We start from the raw sequence: 23,584 nt of genomic DNA, 5'->3' as shown, positions 1-23,584 counted from the left end.
TGTTCTAACATCTATTGCTCGTTTATCTCAGAGTGAAGCATATGTGATGGGAACCATGGTAAATGCTGGTTATATAATAGTAAGAAGGATACCTTCTATCCAGGAGTTAATGGTCAGAGACAGACAACAAATGGCTGAAGGCAGTGACAGGGTTACACCAAGGTGATGGGAACACATAGGAGAGGGGGATGTATTTCCAAGTAGGAAGGTAGGCAAAGTCACAGAAGGGTTGGAATTGATGCCTGAAATGATGTCAGAGAATGAGGAGGTTTGGTAATAGGAAGTATATTCCAAGTAGAAGAAATTGCATGAATAAGGGCAGGAAGGTGAGAAGGCATGGGCCTTCAGGGGAGCACAGGAAGCCTGGTGGTGTTGAATCCAAACTTTGAAGCAGGGAGGTGGGAGAGGACTGATGCTGCAGACACCAGCAAGGGACAAGGAGGGAGGCATTGCACATAGAGCATACTTAGAACTCAACTGGTATTTATGTTTACCATCTAGGTATCTTCAGCCTTTATGCATCAGAGGTCAAGGCTCTGAGTTGGCTTAGGACAAGGAAATGGAAACCAACCTAGGTTAAGCAAGGTGCCACATTTATTAAAGGAAGTAAGGTCTGCTATAGTTCTCTAATTTTGGATTAGAAAAAGTTCTGTGCAGTGTTGAGATAGTCTGTTTACTATAGCTTATAATGGTAGGGAGGCTGAATTTTGATGTTTAGAGTGGAAAGATCCTAAGAATAGAGAGGGGCTAAGTCTTGCCCATGGGGTACATCATTGTGAAGTTCACTGACTGCTCTGACTAGAGTGTGGGCTGCAGAATAGAACACTGGCCATTGAATTGGGAGAATCCAGCTCCCACTGTTATGTGTGGTGGACTTGTGGACACATTATGTTCTTTCTTGGGACTTAGCTGTCCCATGAGCAAGTGGGACTAGAACCATAGCTCTGTTTAACTTCTAGGTGATGGCAAAAGCAAAATGAAGTGCTAGGTAGCATGTGGCAAGAGTGAGCTTCAAGGAAATATAAGGTATTATTGTTGCTGTTTTTCTGGATAAGGCAAATGCAGAAGGTTTAGGCTAGAAATGTTAGAAATAGTCCCTGGACATAAATGATTTATTTGGCTAATACAGGTTGTGGGTGTGTGTGTGTTAAACAAATTTGAGTAACATTAAAAAGTTGGCTATTTCATGCAAAATTTGCATTTATGAAAAAAAAATCTAAAGCTCTGGAATGCTAAGACTTGATCTTTCCTGGTGGCAATGATAGGGTGAAGCTGAGAAGGTCTTTTTCCCCACATCTGTACTTCACCTGGTTTGTTGCAGTTGCTTGTCTGTCCCTGTAGATATTTGAGTATGAGACTCCTTGGCTAGTAAATAAATGATCCCTTATGTACAACAAAATTTGTAAGGCAGGAGGGCAGGAATTATTACTCATTTTACAGATACCACAACTGAGGCCAAGCCAGTTGGGGACTTTGCTACTCTGTGGCTGACCTCGGACCACACTCTGTGTTATTTGCTTTTTAGTTTATTGGTCTCTCTGTCCTAGTACCCTGTCTTTGAAACTGTAGTCTCAAGGTTCCTATCAGGAATCAAACTCCTGACTCTTGGATTATGAAAATGGCTTAATAAGTGGGCATTGGTAGTTCTATGAAGACGACAGCCCCTGTACTCAAACCTTGGCAGAAGAGCTGTGACTGGTGTGACGAAGCAGATGAGGTAGAAAGTGGGGTCTGAGAGCTGGCTTTCCATCACCCAATAGGGATTGGTGGGACTGTTGCAGTTGATGCAGATGGCATTGTAAACAAGGGACACCACAAAGTACATCAGGAAGCTGCCTGCCAGAACAAGTCCGTGGATAATGGTCTGTGGAAGGAAAGGAGAAGTAAACACTGTTAAAAGTATAGCTTAGATCAGGAGGCAGTACAATCATGGCAGTTGGCTAACTTTGTTGTAAACATTTTTTGGGGGGAGATAAAAAATTAAAAAAAAAACATGCAGCTTAATGGATCATTATAAAGTGAACACCCATGTTGCTATAATCCAGAATTTGAACACACCTACCCAAAGAACCCTGAAAGATTCTGTCTCACCCTTGACTTTGGTGATAATTTCCAAGCCATCCTTTGTAGTTTCACTGCCTATCTACTGTTTTCTAAATGTTAGGTGAATAGAATCCTATTTGGTGTGATGAATCCATTTTTTTTTCACATGTGGCTGCAGTTTATTATTTTCAAAGCAGACTTGAATCAGACTTGATCAGACTGTTGTCTGATCTTATTCTGTTTTGTGTTTCTTTCCCCATTCTTATCCTCTTTTAAACTTACTATTTTGTACAATTTCATTTTCTCCCTTTACTGGTTTGAAAGTTATACACTCCATTTCTATTCTTTCAGTGATTACTCAATAAATGATAATAAGCAATCTTAAATTACCACAGTCTAAAATATGTAACTACTTTTCCCTCCTCCTGAATTATACAAGGACTTTAGAGCACTTTAACTCTTAACCTCTCTCCTGACTTATTGCTACTGCATTTTTTTCCGATTTTTAAAAAAAATTCAAGTTAGTTAACATACAATGTTGTCCTGGTTTTAGGAGTAGAACCCAGTGATTCTGTTACATATGACACCCAGCGCTCATCCCAAGAAGTGCCCTCCTTAATGCCCATCACCCATTTAGCCCATCCCCACACCACTTCCCCTCCAGCAATCCTGTTTGTTCCTTGTATTTAAGCGTCTCTAATGGTTTGCCTCCTTATAGTTGAATATTGTCAATATTCATTAAAATTCAGTTACATGTTGACTACTGTTTATGACTTCATTCCTTCTTGCATCTTGGACCATCCATCTGAGATTTTTTTCCTTTTGCTTTTTACCTCCTTTAGAATTGCCTTTAGTGGGAATCTGCTGGTGATCTATTCTGATGTTTTATTTCATTCTCATACTTGAAGGATATTTTTGACAGATAACAGAATTCTTGTTTGGCAGTTCTTTTTTTCTTTGCATATTTAAAATAGCACTCCATTGTCTTTTCGCTTATGTTTTTGCTACTGAGATGTCTGTTACTTTTGTTTCTAAGAATGAAATCTTTATGTCTTAAGATCTGGCTATTTTTATGGTTTTTGTCTTTAGTATTCTATAGTTTCTTTATGGTAAGTATGTGTTTCTTTTATCTTGGGTTTTGTTGAACTTGAATTTGTGGATAGATGTTTTTCATTTTTGCAAAATTCTTAAGTAACCATCTTTTTTTGTGTGTGTTTTACATTTTATTTATTTTTTTAATATATGAAATTTAGTAACCATCTTTTAAACTTACTGCCTATCTCATTTTCTCTCTCCTTTCCTTAGACTCTGATCAAATGTATGTAGACCTTTTCAGATGCCACACTATCCTCTATACATTTTGTACCTTTTCCATAATTTTTATTTTTCTTCTGTTTTATATTTTGCATAATTTCTCTTGACAAATTCAATAAATCTCCCTTTCAATTTTTTTCTGATTTTTTGTTAAGCCAGCCACTGTATTTTACTTCTAAATGTTTTATTTGGTTTCTTTTTAAATTTGCTAGGTTGCTTTATATAGTTTACCAATCCTTGCAGATATTTTAAAGCTTATTCTTTACTTCTTTAAACATAGTAAACATAATTTTCTATAATATATATCTAATACCAACATCTGAAATATATTTTTTTCTTTAATTTATTTATTTTGGGAGAGAGAGTGCATAAGCAGGGGAGTAGCCTAAGCAGGTTCCGATCTGTGTAGAGCCCAATGTGGGGCTCTATCTCATGAACTGTGAGATCATGACCTAAGTTGAAATCAAGAGTCAGCTGCTTAACTGAATGAGCCATCCAGGTGCCCCTGATGCTTGTTTTTTTTTGATCCTCACCAATTGGTTTTTGTTTCTTTGAGAGTTGGTTACTTTGGATTATGTGATGCTCATTGCCCTTAAAGTTGCTAGGAACAGTTTGAGGCATAGGATGAGATACCTTTCTCTAGAGAGGGTGTATGTGTTTATTTTGCAATGTCCTTGGCAACTGTCAGTCTTGAATTCACTTTAAACTGAATTCATATGTCAAAATTTGGCTCAACGAAGTACTAGAAACTTGGGCTGCAAATATGTCTGAGGCCAACCCATGGTTCTTTTCCTAGGACAGTTCTTTTTTACAGATTCTCCAAGCCCTGTTCACAATGAGAATGATTCCTACAGTACCTGCTGGGGAGATTGAATAGGTAGGTCCATTTTTTTGGGTGTACCGTTACCCTGAGGTATAGCTTTGGGGTCCTAATTTATTTATTTTTACGAATTAAACATTTATTTGCCTTCTAAAAAGATGGAAGCAATAAATCATAAAAACTTCTTTGAAAAAAAGTCTTTGAAAATAACTTTTCATGGCTTCCAGGGGAAGAAAATCCATCACCTGGTTAGCATCAGGTGGTATCAGTAGTTGATTGATGTTTTTCTTTTTCTTTTCTCTCTTTTTTAAAAATTTACATCCAAGTTAGTTAGCATATAGTGCAACGATGATTTCAGGAGTAGATTCCTTAATTCCCCTTACCCATTTAGCCCATCTCCCCTCCCACAACCCCTCCAGTAACCCTGTGTGTTCTCCATATTTAAGAATCTCTTGTCTCTCCCCTCCCCCGTTTTTATATTATTTTTGCTTCCCTTCTCTTATGTTCATCTGTTTTGTATCTTTTTCTTTTTAACTTAATTTTTTATTTTTAAAAATTTACATCCAAATTAGTTAGCATATAGTGCAACAATGATTTCAGGAGTAGATTCCTTAGTGCCCCTTACCCATTTAGCCCATCCCCCCTCCCACAACCTTTCCATTAACCCTCAGTTTGTTCTCCATATTTATGAGTCTCCTCTGTTTTGTCCTCCTCCCTGTTTTTATATTATTTTTGTTTCCCTTCCCTTATGTTCATCTGTTTTGTCTTTTAAAGTCCTCATATGAGTGAAGTCATATGATTTTTGTTTTTCTCTGACTAATTTCACTTAGCATAATACCCTCTAGTTCCATCCATGTAGTTGCAAATGGCAAGATTTCACTCTTTTTGATTGCCGAGTAATTCTCCATTGGATATATATGTACCACATCTTCTTTATCCATTCATCCATCGATGGACATTTGGGCTCTTTCCATACTTTGGCTATTGTTGATAGTGCTGCTATAAACATTGGGGTGCATGTGCCCGTTTGAAACAGCATACCTGTGTCCCATGGATAAATGCCTAGTAGTGCAATTGCTGGGTCATAGGGTAGTTCTATTTTTAATTTTTTGAGGAGCTTCCATACTGTTTTCCAGAGTGCTACACCAGTTTGCTTTCTTTGGGGGTCCTAATTTAATGTGGGCTCTTATTAGACTCTTGCCTTGGGTGGCTGGGTTTGATTTCTGAACTTTTTGCTCAGTCAAGGTGCCAGAAACAAAGTTCTTTTTGAGCAGGGTTGCAAATACCCTCAAGGGAACAGGATTTGGGTCTTTGTCTAGAATCCCCCCTTCTCAAAGGTTTTTGTTACTATCCTGTTAGCTTTTTTATGATTTTGAAGAGTTTTTTTTTAATTATTCATTTTTAGTTTTCAGTAGGAGAGATGATCTGAATAATCCAGCCCCTGTTCGTGAAGAAGAAAGCAGTTAGCTATTTTTTGTTGTTGTTGTTGTTTAGTTAGTTTTGTTAGGTAGCAGTTAGCTGCTTTGGTGGGAACTGTGGAAACTGACAGTTATTCAAATTCATATTTGATTTCTATCTGGGAAAACAAAGAGACTGTCCTTCTGCCTCAGGTACTTTCAAAAGAGAAATGCGTTTTTTCATAATGATTCCAAATGCTGACTCCTTTGCCAAGAGCACTGGAAATTGCCAGTAACCACTGGGTTAGCTAGTCTAGAGATGCATTAGGTGAGTTAATAATGCTGAATGGTGAGTGAAAGGAACAGGTACCCTCTTTGAAAGCAGCCAGATGCAGTGCTGTGAGAAAGTGGGCTGAGTGACCAGTTAGGATATAGAATCTTTAGTCTCATCACCCATATGATATATGGTTGAGGATTGCTTATGCATTTCAATGCATTTTGAAAAGTTAAAAGAGAGTAGAATTCTTCTTGGGAAATATCTTGGGCTAGTTTTTTAAAAAATGGAATTAAATTGTGAAATACTTCAAGCATACAGATAGTACACCTCATATAGCCAGCACCTAGCTTTATCAATTTTAACTTTGTCATATTTGCCTCCAATTTTTATTAAAAAATTAAGTTTAACATATACAATTAAAGCACCCGTAATACCCCGCAAATGTTTTCTCTTTAGTCTAGAACATAAATTCAGTGTTCTCATCACTCTCATACACATTTTATACCTACATGTTTATGAATACTTTTTTACTTTATCATGTACATGTATCCTTCAACTTTTTTTTCCACTAGACCTTATCCTTTTGGAGTTTCATCCATGTTGATAGATATGGCTTTAGTTAGTTATTTTACCTGTTCTATTGTATGAATATGCCACAATTTATTTTCCTATTGATGAACACTTATGCTTTTTCTTTTCTTTTTTTTCTATTAAGAATGATTAATTGTTGAACATGTTTCTGTATATACACATGCAAGAGTAATTTTCAGGATGCATCATACTTATAAGTGGAATTGTGTCATAGCAGATGAGTACTTAAACTCCTCCAGCTATTTTCAAATTGCTCTCCAGAGTGATGGCATTAGCTTATATTTTGTAGTCTACTACCAGGATATAAAAGTTCCTTGGTCGGGACTTATTATCTTTAACACACTGCTGAGTCGATTTGCCATTCACTTAAAATGTTTATTTATTTTGAGAGAGAGAGAGAACTCCAGCAGGGGAGGGGCAGGGAGAGAGGGAGAAAGAATTCCAAGCAGGCTCTGTGATGTGAGCACAGAGCCCAATGCAGGGTTTCATCTCAAGAACTGAGAGATTATGACCTGGGTCCAAATCAAGAGGGGGACACTTAACAGACTGAGCCACCCAGGCACCCTGCCAATAATTTATTTAGAAGTTTTATATCTCTGTTTGTTATGGTCTATGATTTTCTTTCCTTGTGACCTATGCTTATTTTGGTATCAGGATTATTTTAGCTAATTTCTGTAATGGTGACTGGTTTATTCAGGTTTGCTAACTGACCTCGGTTATGTTTTGGTAAATTTTAAAGAAATTATCAACTTGGTTTAAATTTTCAAAAAATATTAAAAAAATGATTATAGCTATGTTTATCAGTCTTTTTCATCTTATTTTTGTGGTCTTTGTGTATGTCTCTGTGTGTGTGTGTCTTCTCCTGGATCAGTTTTGCCAGAGATTAGTTTTAATTAAAATTCCAGTTTGGGGGTTCCTGGGTGGCTATCAGCATGGAGCCTGCTTGGGATTCTCTCTCTCTCTCACAATAAATAAACAAACTTTAAAATAAAATTCCAGTTAGTTCACATACAGTGTACTATTAGTTTCAGGTGTACAATATAGTGATTCAACACTTCCATATAACACCCTGTACTCATCACAAGTGCAATCCTTAATCCTCATCACCTATTTAACTCATCCCTCTACCCACCTCCCCTCTGGTAACCCTCTATTTGTTCTCTATAGCTAAGAGTTTGTTTCTTGGTTTGCCTCTCTCTCTTTTTGCCTTTGCTTGTTTATTTTATTTCTTAAATTCCACATGAGTCAAATCATATGGTATTTTTCTTACTTCACTTAGCATAATACTCTCTAGCTCCATCCATGTCATTGCAAATGGCAAGATTTTATTCTTTTTTATGGCTGAGTAACACAGATTAGTTTTTATTAGGGTTTTGAGGAACTCCATTATTGGTCTTACGGATCCTTTCAATTGTTTCCTTGATTTTTCTCTTTAGGTTCCTTGAATTGAATTCTTTTTTTTTTTTTAATAATCAAAGCATTAGATGCATCCCATAAGTTTGCATATATGGTACTTTTATAGGCATTTAGCAATAATTTCCATCATGATATATGCTGGACCTTGTGAATTATTTAGAAGTACATTTTGAAATTTCCAAGTATGTTAAGTTTGTTTGGCTCTCTTTTTATTGCTCATTTTTAATCTAAATGTGTTGTCAGAAAATCTGATGTTTATGATTCTTTCAAATTCCTTTGTGAGAATTTGGTCTTTTAATTTTTGGTGTATCATCTGTGTTTGAAAAGATACATGTTTGGTATTTGTTTGGAACAGGATTTTATATATTATATATAACTACATTAGATCAAATGTGATAATTTATTCAAGGTTTCTATATTGTTTTTGTTTGATCCATTTCTGATAGAATTATATATAAATATCACAGTTCTCACAGTATAATTGTGAATTTGTCTATTTCCCCTTATATTTGCTGGACAAAAATATCCAATCTGATAATTTTTGGTTTTAACAGGTGAATTAAATCTATTTGCATTATTATGGGTATTGATATATTTGGGTTTCTCTTGAACATCTTGTGTTTTATTTTGGGGGGCAATCATTTTTCTTTGCTCTTAATTTTTTTATCTTTCCTACATCCTGCAGAATTGATAGTTTTCTATTTTCCTCTTATTTATTTCCATTCCTTTATGGTTAACCTTAAGTTTTTAAGCTATATTTTCAAGTATTAAGATACCTTACATCTTTAGACACACTAAATAGGGACCTTTATGGAAAAATTGATAGTTAAATGCCTATTTCTATCTTCCTCCCATCAATGACAAAGGCTGTAGCATAAATTGTCTATTGAATAGCTCTTTCTTACTGTTATGTTGTTTCTTACAGTTTTAGCTTTCATGTTCTTGCAGAAGTATGTTTCTACTTTTGTTTCAGTATCTGAAAATGTCATTTATTTTGCCCTGGTCTTATGTGATGTGCAACTCTTTATTTCCCCTCAGGTCTTTGAAGATGATTACTCCACTGTTTTCTAGCTTCTATTGTTTGTCAGTTTAACTGCTATTCCTTTTCAAGTAAGTTGTCCATAGTCTTTGGTAGACTTTAAGATCATCTCTTGTACATTGTATAGTTTCGCTATGATATATCCAGATTTATATTAATTTTCTTTTTCAATGATTATCTTTTCAGATATTGCTTCTCTACCATTCTTCTTCTAGCCATTATTCCTTTGAATTACTTTTTTCATATTTGTGTGGCATTCCAGATGAGTTCCTAGTAATATCTTCCAATTTGGTAGTTTACTCCTTGCCAGTGTCTGATCTAGAGTGGATCCCATGAATTGAATTTTTAATTTCAATGACAAAATTTTCATTTTGAAGAGTTCTAAATGTTTCCCTAGCTTGCTTCAGTTCCCAGGATTAAAGTTGTCTCTTTGATTCTTAACCACCTTCCTCATGGCTTCTGATAAAACTGGAATTCCAAATAACATGTCAACTTTTCTTCAGCTTGCTTTCTTGAGTGGGGAATTTCAGCCCAGACCCTGGACCTAGCAGTAAACAGGGCTCCAGTCTTTCTTAACACATAGGAACAAGACTCTCCTCTGCCACAGTTTCCTGTCCTGGATTCCAGAAAGCCTTCAGTTTGGGCCAGCCCAGTACCTCTTCCTCCCCTGTCCCACTGTTTTTCAGTCTCTCCTCATGCTGGTGCTTCTTGAGGAAATCTATCCTGTACTTGGCTCTGCTATACGTTTTTTGGGTTTATCACTTTATTCTATTTATCTTTGGCATGAATTGGAACAGAGGGGGTCTGTGATCTGAAGTTTCCTTGGGTGGCTCTTACTAGCTACTGCACATCATGTCAGGGGCTGATCTGGTTTAGTTAAAATCCATTATATCACAATATACGTATGTCAAGTGATTATCCTGTACACCTTAAACTTATACAGTGCTATATAAGTCAATTATACCTCAGTAAGACTGACACTGACCCCCCCCCCCAACAAAGGTCTCTAGGAGGTTAAATGAGATAATACACTAAAAATCATATAAATAGGTACCTGGTAAATAATTTTAAGCTCTTTGTTGTTATTACCATTGTTTAGAAGAATTTAATGAGAAAGCTGGCATTGCCGTTTTTAGATACTGAAATGTGATATTTAGACATGCTTGTGATGTGCTTGCCCTGAAATTAAATGGAAAGAATAGACCTCCCTAACACAGCCTCAAGTATAGTCAGGCTACCATTTTCCTCATCTCTGAAACATCCTTGATTTTTTAAATCAAAAATACAGATTTGAAGGGGTACATGCACCCTAATGTTTCTAGCAGCATTATCAACAATAGCCAAACTATGTAAAGAACACAAGCATCCATTTACTGATGGGTGGATAAAGATGTGGTGTATATATACATACACACAATGGAGTATTACTCAGCCATAAAAGGAAAATCTTGCTATTTGCAATAACATGGATGGAGCTAGAGTGTCTTATGCTAAGTGAAATAAGTCGGTAAGAAAAAGACAGATATTATATGATTTCACTCATATGTGGAATTTAGGAAACAAAGCAGATTAACATATGGGAAGGGGAAAAAAAAGGGAAGCAAACCATAACAAAGTCTCAACTATAGAGAACAAACCGAGGATTGATGGAGGGAGGTGGGTCAGAGGATGTGTTAAATGGGTGATAGGCATTAAGGAGTGCACTTGTTGTAATGAGTACTGGGTATTATATGTAAGTGATGAATCACTAAATTCTACTCCTGAAACCAACATTACACTGTATGTTAACTAACTAGAATTTATATAAAAATTTGGAAAATACATTCTATTTTTGCAAAAAATTGTCTCATTGTTTTATAGGTCTTAGTTTTATCATTCTGGATAGATAATAAGCAAGTTGAGGCTGGGGACTTTATCTTTTATACCTCCCTCATTCCTGTACAAGTGGGACACAGTGTAGGAGTTCAGCAGTTATTTATTGATTGGATCAATGATACAGAGTAAAATGAATGAAAATTTTCAGGTCAAAGGGGCTCTTGGGTGCTTACCCAGGTCTTCATTTCCATTGCCTGGTGCAAGAGAATTGTGGCAAGGGAGATGGTGTTGATGGGTGTCCCAAAGGTAAAGACATCAATATCAGAGTCTTTGTAGGTCTGCAGAGGAGGAAAAAACAGCATTGTCAGATGTATCCTTGGATTCAAGGCCTTGGTTTTGACTCAGTGATGATAAAGCATCAGTGAAGGCAGGTATCATGGGAGGGGAAGGAATGGGAAGATACTCAGCTGCCATCCCTGGGGAACTGACCCAAGGAACAGACAAGATGAGGAGTGAGTTAATATGGTTAAATTCTTTGGAAACATATTTGTAGCAGAAGCCATGATGGGTATTCCAGAACATTGCAGAATGGGTGAACAAGAAATTTATTGAGCAACCAGCAGGCACAATGCCAACTGCTGAAGATGCTTCTGTGTACCTTCAAGGAGTCTATAGTCTACTAGGCAGGGAAAATGTAGTACAATTTAAGGTAGCAAATGATACAATGGTACCAGGTATACAAAGTACCCCAGGGGGTACAGAAGAGAATATATATCATAATCAGAGGAGTTAATCTCTTGAAAAGAGAGGAAAGGCAGACCAGGGAAAAGTGAGAACTTGATGCTGAAAAGTTCAAAAAGGTCCCAGATGGTCCGTTTGTTGAGCACATAGTAGGGGAAAAATGAAGTAGGAAAGGTAAGCAGAGTCCTAGAGAAGGAAGGTATTGTAAGCTAGGGAAATTCAAATGAAGCACAAAATCACTCAACCCATCTTGTTGCTGACTGCAAAAGGATGTGAGGCAGGGTAGACACCACAGTTTAGCATTTGACCCATATTCTGTTTTCCCTCTCCAGGAGAAATACGGATTATATTCTGCTATCTTTGTTCCCAGTCTTCAAACTGGGAACCAAATTGAGATGGGGCTGGTATCCCTTGCTATCTGTATTCTTGCTTTTATTTCAGATAATGTAGTATCCTTTATTATCAGAACTTATTTCCTGAATGTGTGCAGCCTTGTCCTTGAAAGCAGAAACCTAAATATAAATCAAGGGTTGTAAATTCAAATACCTTCAATATTCAAGTAATAAATAGTAAATGAGTGAAGAGAGCTAGGTATAAGACAAAATGGAGTGGTAGGGACTATGGCAAACTGAAGAACATGCACCCCATCTCAGCAGGGCTGTGAATCAATTCTGGATTTTTGCCACGTGGCAAAAATGACCCAGTGTAATGACAGTTTCCAGTTTTTTAAAAGGTGACAGAAATTAAGATGTTTTGGAAAAAATTATAATTTTTCAAATACCCTGAGTTGGATATAGTCTGCAGACCACCTGTTTGGATCCTCTGTGCTGCATCATCCAGAAAGACTACTAGTCTAGGATTCATGTTTACAGTACCAGTTGCGATCCACTCTGTGATTTGTATGATTAGAAAGGGACTATACGACTTACCAGGTAAGGAATGAAGAAACAGACAAGGCTCTGATAGAACGCATCCACTATGCAAATCCAGAAAGTCATAGAGTTATAGCACTGCCAGGAAAGAACACATCAACCACCATCAAAGCAAGCCTTTGTAAGGAATGTTCTTGTGCTATCTGGGGCAAACAATAGGGTATTTAGAATGCTTTTTATCTTAGAGGCAATAGAATGGGACCATTAAGAACACAGACCTGGGGGTGACAGACCTTAGTTCAAGTCCCACCTCTGCCCGAACCTTATGATCTTGTGAAAGTCACTAAACTGCTTTGATAATTGCTTCTTCTTCCATAAAAAAGGATGAAAACACCAACTATCTCCTTGGGTTTCAAGAAATCTAAATGTGGTTGTGCTGTAGTACCTAGTAAGTGCTCAGTTATCAATAACTGTCATTCATTAGCACCACGCTAGTGCTAATACACAATGGGTAAGTTTAGAGATTCTAAGGTTTCTATATAGCATCTGAAAGGGAGCTCTCCATCACAGCCCAGGATCACAGATTCCCAAGAGACAGGGCTCAGTGGCTTCAGAGACCAGTGTTCTCATTTTGTGCTTCACTGCCCATGGTCTGGCTTCTCCAAATCACTAAGGGTGTCAGTGTGACCTCTGTCTTCCAGGAAACCATCCTGATGGTTTCCCAGGCCTTCTTTAGTCTACTGGCTACCAGCAAATTCTAGACCATGTATAATCTTGTGTTCTAAGCTTTGTATTCCCCAACATGAGTAGAAGCCCTTATTTATCACCCAGTGATGAGCAAACTAGCTTTTAATCCCAGGGGTTCCCAAACCAAGCCTTGGGGGTTCTGTCAAAGGCCTGGAGAAGGGGCCCAGTTGAGGGCAATGGGATCTCTCTGCATGTCCTCTCCACATTCAACTAGGGCAGTCCCATGTTACTTAATTAACAAATAACTAAAAAAGAAAAATACCCACTGGTCTGGTCCATCGCACTCAACAGCAAATGCGAAACAGATCAGGAACAGGGAGTGGAGCTACTGGGTCACAAAGGAGGTAAGAGGCAGGGTAGTGACCAGAGTGTAGGGCCCCTAACCCCAGGCCAGTGCTCTTTCTCTGACACCTGCAGGGAGGATTCAGAGACAGGGAGGAGTTGAGGCCCCTCCAGCTTACCTCAGAGTTTTGGCCACTCTTGTACAGCTCTGGCAATGCCAGGAGTGTTTCTGCAGAGATGTCTTTATCGAGGACTCCAAAGATGAGAGGAGGCAAGGAGGTGAAGAAGAGATTAAAGAATATCATCTGCCAATAATCGATCATGGTGGAACCAGAGAAACCACAGAAAAACTGGTACCAGAAGAGCAGGTTGACATAACACTGCAGGCAGAAAGAGTGGCCTTGTGAGTGAGGACCCATGAGCAGTAGTCAACAACCGCTGCTTAGAAGCCTCTGGCAAGTCACTATGCTGACTTGGAGCTTCCGTTTTCTCATTTGTGACATGCAGAGTTGTGTAAGCATCAGAGATAACTAATCCATAGAGCTGCTGCTGCTACTACTATTACTATTACTGCTCTTCGGGACCTGAAGGGAATTGCACCAACTTGTTAAGGTAAGTGTAATGGGGTGGTTAAGAGCACAGGTTATGGAGGCAGAAAAGGCTGGTTTGGAATGATTACATCTGTTATTTACTAGCTGTGTGAGCTTGAGCAAATCACTTAACCTTTCTGAACATCATTTTGCCATCTTTCAGATGGGAATAGCAGCATCTTAGACCATGGCACAGGATATCAAAAGGCAGTAGTTACGATTAGTAGTGTGGGAAGAGAAGGGGGTGTCCCAGGGAAGGGATGATAGAAAGACCAGATCCTGGGCAGAAAGCCTGGTGGGAAGATGACTTCATGAGGTTTTCCTCACAATATATTCCTAATGGTGATGCAACTCAGACAGGTGAGGAAGAGTATCTTCTCCTTAACTGTTGCTTTATGGTTTCTGAAGCTGTTTTCCACTCAGGACTGCCCACATGAGAATGCAAACTGGTGCAGCCACTCTGGAAAACAAAAAATTAAAAATAGAACTATCCTGTGATCCAGCAATTGTTCTACTAGGTATTTGTCCAAAGGACACAAAAATGCTGATTGAAAGGGGCAATGCACCCCAATGTTTATAGCAGCACTATTGCCAATAGCCAAAGTATGGAAAGAGCCCAAAATGTCATCAACTTATGAATGGAAAAAGAAGATGTTATGTGTATATACGTATGTACATATGTATATGTATACACACACATATACATAAAATGGAATATTGACTATCAAAAAGAAAACCTTTCTGTTTGCAACAACACAGATGGAACTAGAACATACACTAATTGAAATAAGTCAGAGAAAGACTAATACCATATGATTTCACTCCTATGTGGAATTTAAAAAACAAGACAGATGAACATAGGGGAAAGGAAGCAAAAATAAGATAAAAACAGAGAAAGAGAGACAAACTATAAGAGACTGTTAAATACAGAGAACAGAGTTGCTGGTGGAGTGTTGGGTGGGGGATGGGCTAAATGGGCAATGGGCATTAAGGAGGATACTTGTTGGGATGAGCACTGGGTATTATATGTAAGTGATGAATCACTAAATTCTATTCTTAAAATCATTATTATACTATATGTTAACTAACTTGGATTTAAATAAAAACTTTTTTTTTAATTAAAAAAAAAAGACTGCCCACCTGAGATGGGCTGGGATCACTAGTATTGTTTACCCCCCTGCGATGTGGCTTGGTGACTTGACCAAAGTCATCACTTAAGCTGCTGCTCCCAGTGCTGGGACCAGAATGTCCTGTGTGGCTGAGGCACACAGGGTAAAAAGTATAGTAAGAAATTGTTCCTTAGGTTTGTGTACAAACTATAATGCCCATAACCTAACTGCCAGACTAGTGTTATTTTGAAAAGGATGTAATAATATGGGCATGTTCATATTATTAGTGACACCAATGATTATACTGGAGCTTCTATTTGTGCCGGGTGTGTGATATATATTATAGCATATTAGTAAATAGTATATTAGATGTGCAATAGACCTTATAATTTGTCCCGTGTTGAAAGATTATTGCTAAAGATAGTACATATTATATTAGTGTTATATCTCAATGATAATATTATTAGCCCCACTCTACAGATAAGGAACCTAAGGCTCTAAGATACTCAGTTACTTCCTGCCTAAGTTCAGAGCCAGAATATCACACAACCAGCATCTGAGTTTCAAGCCTTCCTCTTTGACCATTCCTAAACTTTCTCAATCTCCTATTGGATTCTACAATAACAATGCTGACTGAGAGGCTTCTAGCCAAAGAGCTCCATCCTTTGACTTTTCTGGTGACCAGTGGGAAGTTTTCTGGCTCTGAAAGAGATCCTGATGCCCTGAGATTTCCTGGATCTTGCATCTTTCTGTCCAAAGAAGGGAGAAGGCTCAGTCTCTGTTTACTGAGATACAGGTAGGTTTGAAATGCACTATGGGAAGACTTTGAGACTCCAGATCGACAGCAATCACTTGTGCACTGGACATGGTGGGTTTAAGAAGAACTGAAGTACTGAAGTTCCCTTGATACTATCATTCAGCAGCTGTTATGAAGCCTTGACTTTCTTTCCCCTTTGAGAATCTTGTCTCGCTTCTCCCTCCTCAGCTAAATGGGAAAAATAATAACTCTTCTCTCTCTTACACATGGGTAGGTCAAGTGGCTCAGATGAGCTAAGTGACCACACCAAATGCCCTTGGCCACTTGGGGCTGGAACTGTGACTTGAGGCTGTAGTACCCTAGGATACCAGAGCTGGAAGGGACACCATCTTACAGATGAGGCCAATAATAGCAACAACAGCAAATAACAATAGCAACAAAGACACATAAAGCACATACTATATGCTAAGCTATGTTCTGACCCATTAAATCTACCTAGCAGCCCTTTGAGATAGTGATTACTACTCTCATTTTACAATTTAGGAAACTGAGCCTCAGAGAGGGGTCAAGTCATTGGGCTGGGGGTATAGAGCTAGTAAGTAACAAAATTGGAGTTCAAATCCAGAGGTTCTGGATGCAGAATCCATCCTCATGAACTTGATGTGGGAAGTGGATGCACTTGTTAAAGTGAATTCAAGATCGGAGATCACAGTTCAGTCTCTGGCACTAATGTCCAGAATCCTTGATTCTACACTATGAGAGGCCAGTAGGATCCATTTTAAAGTGCTAGAAGTGGGGAAAGTACTGAACACAGAATGCTGTGATTGGCAGTTTCTTCCAGGGATGCCAAGGGAGGAAGTTTGCCAGTTATAGGCCATGCTCTGATAGTTGCAATGTAGATTTGGTCCTTTTGACCCTAAGCCTCAGTCTTTCCTCTCCATCAACTTCATCTCTCCAAATTCCAGCTTTTAATTTGTGCAATCTTATCTGGGGGATGCTGTGATGCTTGACCCAGTTTTCACCCAAGCCTCAGACGTAGGCTAAAGCCAAGGGAGGAAGAGAGCAGTAACCTGGCTGGTATCGGAGGCTGTTTGAAGCTCTGTGTCCAAGTGTGATGATCTCATCATATTTCTTGAACAATTTATCCTAAGACACAGTGCTAGAGATGCTTGGACAGTGGACAACACACAACATGGATCAGAGTGATCTCTGCCTTCAAAGAGTTTGGCAACCACTGGAGAACAGGCTTCTTAGACCTCTAGGAGGCACTGAGTGCCACGGTAGTGAGGGCATTCAGTCTGGGGAATTTGGAGTACAGTAGAACTAGATCCAATCCCGATTCTGTGATGTACTTAGTTATGTGACCTGGGTAACCCCTCTGGCTCTCAGCAACCAGATCTATAGAGAGATAACTGTCCCCACCTCACAGGGTTGTTAGCACCTGCTCCATCACCATCATCTAGTTTAATCTGGACAAATGAAGCATTTATTACGTACCTCACACATGTAAGCTCATTTATGCACACAATAACCTTGTGAATTAGGTAGTATCTCCCTTTTACAGATGAAAACACTGAGACACAGAGCTTAAGTAAATTACTGAGGCCATATTGCTGCTGAGTAGCAGAGTGGGGCTGGGATTTGAACCCAGTCTTGTTCTAGCACATACTCTCTTAACCCCTATATTACACTTATCTCTCATAGTTACATATATACATAAAGTTCTTAGCACAGTGTCTGGTATGTGGTAGGTTCCCTGTAGATGACGGTGGATGTTAATGTTAATAATGCTATGCCAAACAGTACCAAGTTGTACTAAGTACCAAAAAAACTATAGGAATCAAGGGTGGCATGGGGAACGTTGGTGACCTGGGTGTTGGAGGACTAGCATTTACTGACCTTGTCTTATACTACACACACTGCAGTATTAAAGAGCTTTAAGCCCTAGTCAAAGCAATAAAACACTGCTTGGATATCACTTGCTCATTTTTCCATAGAAATACTCTTACTGAATTATAATTTAATATTGATTTTTATTAAGGGTTGTTAGAGAAAAAGAGTGGCCATATGGAGGTTAATTTTCATTTCCTACAAAAATGCCACTGAAGACAGTTTCCTGAAGGTTTTTGTGTGACCTTTTTCTAAGGATTTCCTTGAATAATTGATCTCTGCATTTAAAGCAAAGAGAGGGTATTCCTCATGAAGAACAGGTCTGCTTGTTTTAACCAAACATTTAATACTTAGCATCTTATCTGAAGTTCCTGGTGCAAACTACCTCTTCTCTTTCTATGGTTCTGGTCTGTACTCTTATAAATTTCTCTTGTAACTTCCCTATTGCTTTGCGTTCTTACTGTAAGTCACGTACATCTCGTTTTGGAATTAGATATAGCATATGACATAAAATTGTAAAGACTCAGGTTGTTAAGCCTCTTTTTCTTGGCAGGAAAACTGGCAAATTCTTCTTTTAGGTCATAGCTTAAATGTTATTTTCTAATTTATTTGGTCAAGAATCTCCTGGTGATATGTCCATAGCACCCTGACCTTCTTTGAGGGAGATGTGCCTAAGAAAATGTTTGTAAAACTTTAATCTCCTTCCCCTATACCAGTGCTTCTCAATCTTTAAGGTTCATACAAATCATCCAGGACTCTTACTAAAAGTGCTGATTCTGAGGTAGGAGGCCTGGGATGCAGTCTGAGGATCTGCATTTTTAATAAGCATCCAGGTGATGCAAATGTGCTGGTCCAGGAGCCACATTTTGAGAAGCAAGATTTATTAAGATGAGGAGATGACAAACTACTTCCTGGAGGCTGAATCAAGCCATAAATAAGGTTTTATTGGGACACAGCCACATGGATTCATTTGCATGCTGTCTTATAGCTGCTTTCATGTGGCCGCAGCAGAGTTGAGTAGGTACAATGGGCTATATGGCCCACAAAACTAAAAATATTATCTGGCTCTTTGCAGAATAAGCTTACTGAGCCCTGATTTAGACTGTCAGCCTCATGAGGCAGGGACCACGTCTGTCTAATTCTCTATACCCAGTGTCTGATAAGGTTCCAGACACAGCTGTTCAATGATGATTTGAATAAATGAAATAAATCTTTGCTGTTCTATTGTCCCAATACTCACCCTGGAGTTTAACACTGAAGTGTTTCCTTCCTCCACAGGCCCTGTTAGGACCTTGTTTGCTTCCACTTCCTCTGGTTGGAATCTTTGCGCCTCTAAGGGCACCCACTGAACCTGGTGACAGCCTCACGGAGACTGGGGCCTGCGTTTTCCTCCCAAGTAGCTACAGTGCAGTAATTAATTCATTGTTCAAATTTCAGAGCATGCAGGGTTTTAATCCCCTCTGAAATTGGTTTTGGATGTGGAAGTCATAGTTCTCCACCCTCTAATTGCAATGGGGAGATAATGCCGCATCAGTATCACAATTTCGAGCACGGCATCGGGCTGGAAATAAATACCATTTAAGCTTTGAAAGCATGGCTGGCTGGAAACGTTTCCTTTTCTATTTCACAAATTTAATGCAGAGAAGAGGTTGTGCTTATTCAAAAGAACGGCTCCTTTGGAGGCAAGAAAAAAAATTAAATGGGCATTTTGAATTCCAAGTAAACAGTCTTTCATGCTCAGAGTGAGTTTCAAGTTAAATAGAGTGACTTGTTTGCATAGACTTGCTGAATATTACCATCCAGTTTATCGAATTTACATTATTTTTTGTCATGCTGTTTATTTACATACACATTGAACTTTGCACAAAAATGCTCACTCTTGAGCAAGGGCAACTGTGACATGCCTAAATCAGGACTGGGAGAGTGGAATAAGGGGACACAATGCAATTTCGTAGCTGCTACTTGGCTAATGCATTTTTCTTCTACCACCCTGCTCTTAATCCTCCCTTTTTCCTTATGCAAACAGGAATCGGATTCTATTTGCAGACTCCTGGGGATTATTCAAAGGTCCTTGAACTAGGTAATGAAAACTCAGTTCCCTTGTCCCTCCCCACCTCCCCACTTTTCAAACAAGAGCTGCTGACAGTTTTAATGCCTCAGTTGGTGTGTGCCTGCTTTGGGCCCTTATCGATAAGACAGAAATGAACTATTTTTCAGGAGAAATAATGGTATCTTCCTAGGATTGTATTTTATAGTGTTACATACTTTCCTGAGCTCTGACTCTAAAGCCTCTTAAATAATACTTCTAGGGAAGAGGGAGTCATATTGTCTCCATATTACTGATGAGGAAACCAAGGCTCAGAGTGGTTAAGTGACTTTTCCAAGTTCACACAGCATGCTAGAGTCAGGCAAAACTAAAATCCAGATGATCTCCCCCTTTAAAACATTTTTGCTAATAGATATTTTATTTAAATATCCTGACCTCTGTGAATTCTTTGCTGGGAAGGCTGGCAAAGTTGAAGTGATACATAGAGTCTCAGGTGGAAGCTAGGAGACTGGTCTTAACCTATACTCTCCCAAGGGATAGGCTATAGCTCTTGCATTGGGGTGGCTCTATAGGGAGAGAAAAATCTCAGATACATGTCAGGCTAGTTATTCGAGTTCTTTCTTCCTTGCAGTCAGAAAATAAATCTCATTTATGGAGCCCATCTAAGAGTAATGACAATAGTAACAATAATAAAAAATAATGGCTAACTTTATAAGGTGATTACTATGTGCCAATCACTTTATATACAAGCACCCATTTAATCCTTGTAGCAAATATACAAGAAAGGTACTCTTATCATCCCCACTTTACAGCTGGTGAAACTAAGGTGTAAGGCCATTATCAAATGTAAGAGCATAGATTTGAACCAAATAAGATTGACGCAAGAGTCTGTGCTTGTAACCACTCATACTGCCTTCTGTGTGCCAGGTGCTTTCCATACAGTATTGCTAATGCTCACAAGAACTTCACACAATAGTCTTAACCCATTTTACCAAAGAAGAAATTGAGGCTCAGAGAAATGAATTACATTGCTCAAGTTCACAGAGCTAGAAGGAGACAGTCTCAGGATTCAAAATCCAGGCCATCCTGACTTACTCCCTTATGCTGAAAAGGTTTGTCTACCACTGTGGTGGGAGCTGGGTCCCTGGCTGGGCCTCCCAAGGCCTGGGTGGGAGGTTGCTATAGGGCTACTCACCACATTCTTGTAGAAGTAGTACACCACCATCCTTGCTAGGCGTGAGTAACACCAGTGGCCGTGCACAAGCAGCAGCTTCTTGAGGTGTCTGAAGCGGGAGATGGCAAAGTCACTGGACATGACAGCCTGAGAGGGCAGAACAGAGACATCAGCCTCTATCCACAGCTGCCAGTGAACCACAGAGACTCCCTCAAGGGCCATGCTTTGTTCTAGGTCCACAGCTGGTAGGGCCGAAAAGACCCTTTGTAATTATGTGGCACCCTTGGGTGGTTCACCCCATCCTCTCTTCTGGAAAAGCCAAACCTTACTAAAATCCAAGAAAGGCAGCTCATAAGGGACCACTGGTCTAGTCTGGCCCTTTGTCTCCTTCTGTTTATCCAATAAACAGTAACTATGGCCTAAAATGTGTTGGCACCATGCTAGAGATACGATGGCTAACCAGAGAGTAGGGGCTTCTATGCAAGTAATTCTCAAACCTCTCAACTCCCTTGGTCACCTCCTGTGGCAGACCATTTGATCCATTCTTAGATGGAGCTGATGGTTGGATAGTTCTTCCTTTACATGGAGCTAAAATATGTCTTCTGCCCTTAGGATTGCTTAGAACAAGACATAGGTCTTAGTACTCTTTTAAGAGTATAAAATTGAAATATGCCTGGTTATAAATCCTGGTGTGAGTCTTGGTCAGACTGTTTAACCTCTCCCAGATGAAGTTTCATTTGAAAAAACAAATGGAGTAATAATTCCTAACACATGGGGTTGTGATTGTTCATGTTAATTGGAATATCAAGTGAGGTGCCTAGTAGAGTGCTGGCATATGGTAGATACTCAAAAGGTAACTGTGTTCTTTCATCCTTATCAACAAACTTAGGCAATACCTATTGTATGCACCAGAGGTGGGAATATGATTGTTAATAGTTCAGAATGATAAGGTGGGGTTTGTTTTAATGGGAGACATTAGTAGCTCAAGTTATATGCTTGTCCCAAGCTGAATTTTGACTTAGGTATGTCTATTAAAGTGTACCTAACAATTTATAGGTCAGTCTAGCCATCAAGACTAAAATGGCAATTGAAATGTGTTTTCAAATGTTCTTATATCTGTCACTGCTCATGGAGGGCACTATACCCTTGGATGTGGGTATAGGCTACAGGGAGGAAATATGGAGTCAGAGGAAGGCTTAGCCCTACCTGAATGGTTAGGCACTCTTTGGCTTTAGAATACAGGTATTGCCAGCTGTCTATAAAAAGCCAAACATCCTTCTATTTTTCTCTGTACCAGAGGGACTGGGCAGCAGGGGTATAGTGATGGAGGTTATGTAAGAGGAAGTAAGTTACGTAAGAAGGAAGCCCCCCCACCCCCCAACTCTAAGATGATAATTCTGCAAAGCTCTTGGGGAGAGATTCCTCCAACACTGTGGGGAATTCCATAACTCTCCAATAAGGAGAGTTAGGGTAGAAAGAAGAATGGAGGGGAACAATACCTGCAGGCCTTCCTGTCCAGATATTCCAATTCCAATGTCGGCAGCATGAATCATGCTTACATCGTTTGCTCCATCACCTGAAAGAAGAGAGGTCATGAGGTATCTTTATTGCTGGTCTAATTGCTGCATGACAATGAAAATGGTGTTACATGAGTGGCTCTAACGTGTCCCCATTTGTATATAATCAAATCCTTTTACAATGCTCTGATTAGTCCTATAGGAAAAGTCATTGCTATTTGGCCTGAGAGAGGTTTTCTCTTTTTTGACAAGAAGCTCTATTATTCAACAAATGTTTATTGTGTCTTTTTTTCTAGGCACATTAGGTATTGGGAATACAGTAGTGACTGAGACTTGAGCAGTGCTTTACAGTTTACAAAACAGGCCTTCACAAATGTTACAGTGGACTTTACTAATGACTAAATGGAGAATTTGAGCAAAGTAGAGATTTAGCAAGGGTAATACAGCTCGGGAAAAGGCCCAGGAGCATTGGCACTAAGATCTTTATGATAACTTTCCTAACTCAGTATAACTTAAAATACTGACCATATTAAGACTGCTAGAATGTCTGGACAGCTAAATCATCAAAGATTGTCAATAGTGTCCAGGGACAGGGATGGTATTCAGTTTTGTTTCTGAATATAGGAAAATAGGATCGACTGGGTTTTTTTGGTTGAGGAACATTTAATCACACTGAGTTCCCATTTAATGAACTAAGTTGTTTCAGAAAATTGGAGGTTAGGGCATGGAAATACACATATACACATAGCTTCCAGCACTGTCAAATAGCTTTTTCTGTGATAATGGAAATGTGCTATATCTTTACAGTCAAAGAGGGAAACCACTAGCCCCACGTGACCATTGAAATGCAGCTGGTGAATTGTGTTTAATTTTAAATTTCCATACCTATGCAGAGCTGGGTGTCAACCATTTTGGACAGCACAGCTCTATACAATTGAGGCTTTCCTTACAAACCTGGCTTTTTCCAGAGCTTTATCTTTCAGAATAGAGTTTAGCAAACTTTTTCTGTAAGGGGCCGGATAGTAAATATTTTAAGCTCTGTGGCCAAGAAGCAAAATTGAACAACTGTTCTTGCTGAGAGGCAGTCTTTTACACGTTTCACATTAAAAACATAAAAATCATTCTTAGTATCCCTGCAAAAACACG

At 38.9% G+C, this 23,584-nt stretch overlaps 1 protein-coding gene across 1 annotated transcript in view; it reads right to left on the bottom strand.

Annotated features, from left to right (window-relative positions):
• The window catches only part of ATP10B (ATPase phospholipid transporting 10B (putative)), a 256,201-nt gene that overhangs the window by 5,940 nt on the left and 226,677 nt on the right, over nt 1-23,584 (bottom strand). The window contains exons 18-23 of the mRNA XM_043596691.1: nt 22,421-22,497; nt 20,943-21,068; nt 13,534-13,734; nt 12,383-12,463; nt 10,946-11,050; nt 1,677-1,864 (exon numbers count right to left, since the gene is read on the bottom strand). Coding sequence (XP_043452626.1) covers nt 1,677-1,864; nt 10,946-11,050; nt 12,383-12,463; nt 13,534-13,734; nt 20,943-21,068; nt 22,421-22,497 — 778 coding nt within the window. The remainder of the gene's footprint in view (nt 1-1,676; nt 1,865-10,945; nt 11,051-12,382; nt 12,464-13,533; nt 13,735-20,942; nt 21,069-22,420; nt 22,498-23,584) is intronic.

The sequence above is a fragment of the Prionailurus bengalensis genome, chromosome A1 (genome assembly GCF_016509475.1).
Source record: "Prionailurus bengalensis isolate Pbe53 chromosome A1, Fcat_Pben_1.1_paternal_pri, whole genome shotgun sequence".
Classification (NCBI taxonomy): Eukaryota; Metazoa; Chordata; class Mammalia; order Carnivora; family Felidae; genus Prionailurus; species Prionailurus bengalensis.
This window is presented reverse-complemented; position numbering and strand designations above follow the sequence as displayed.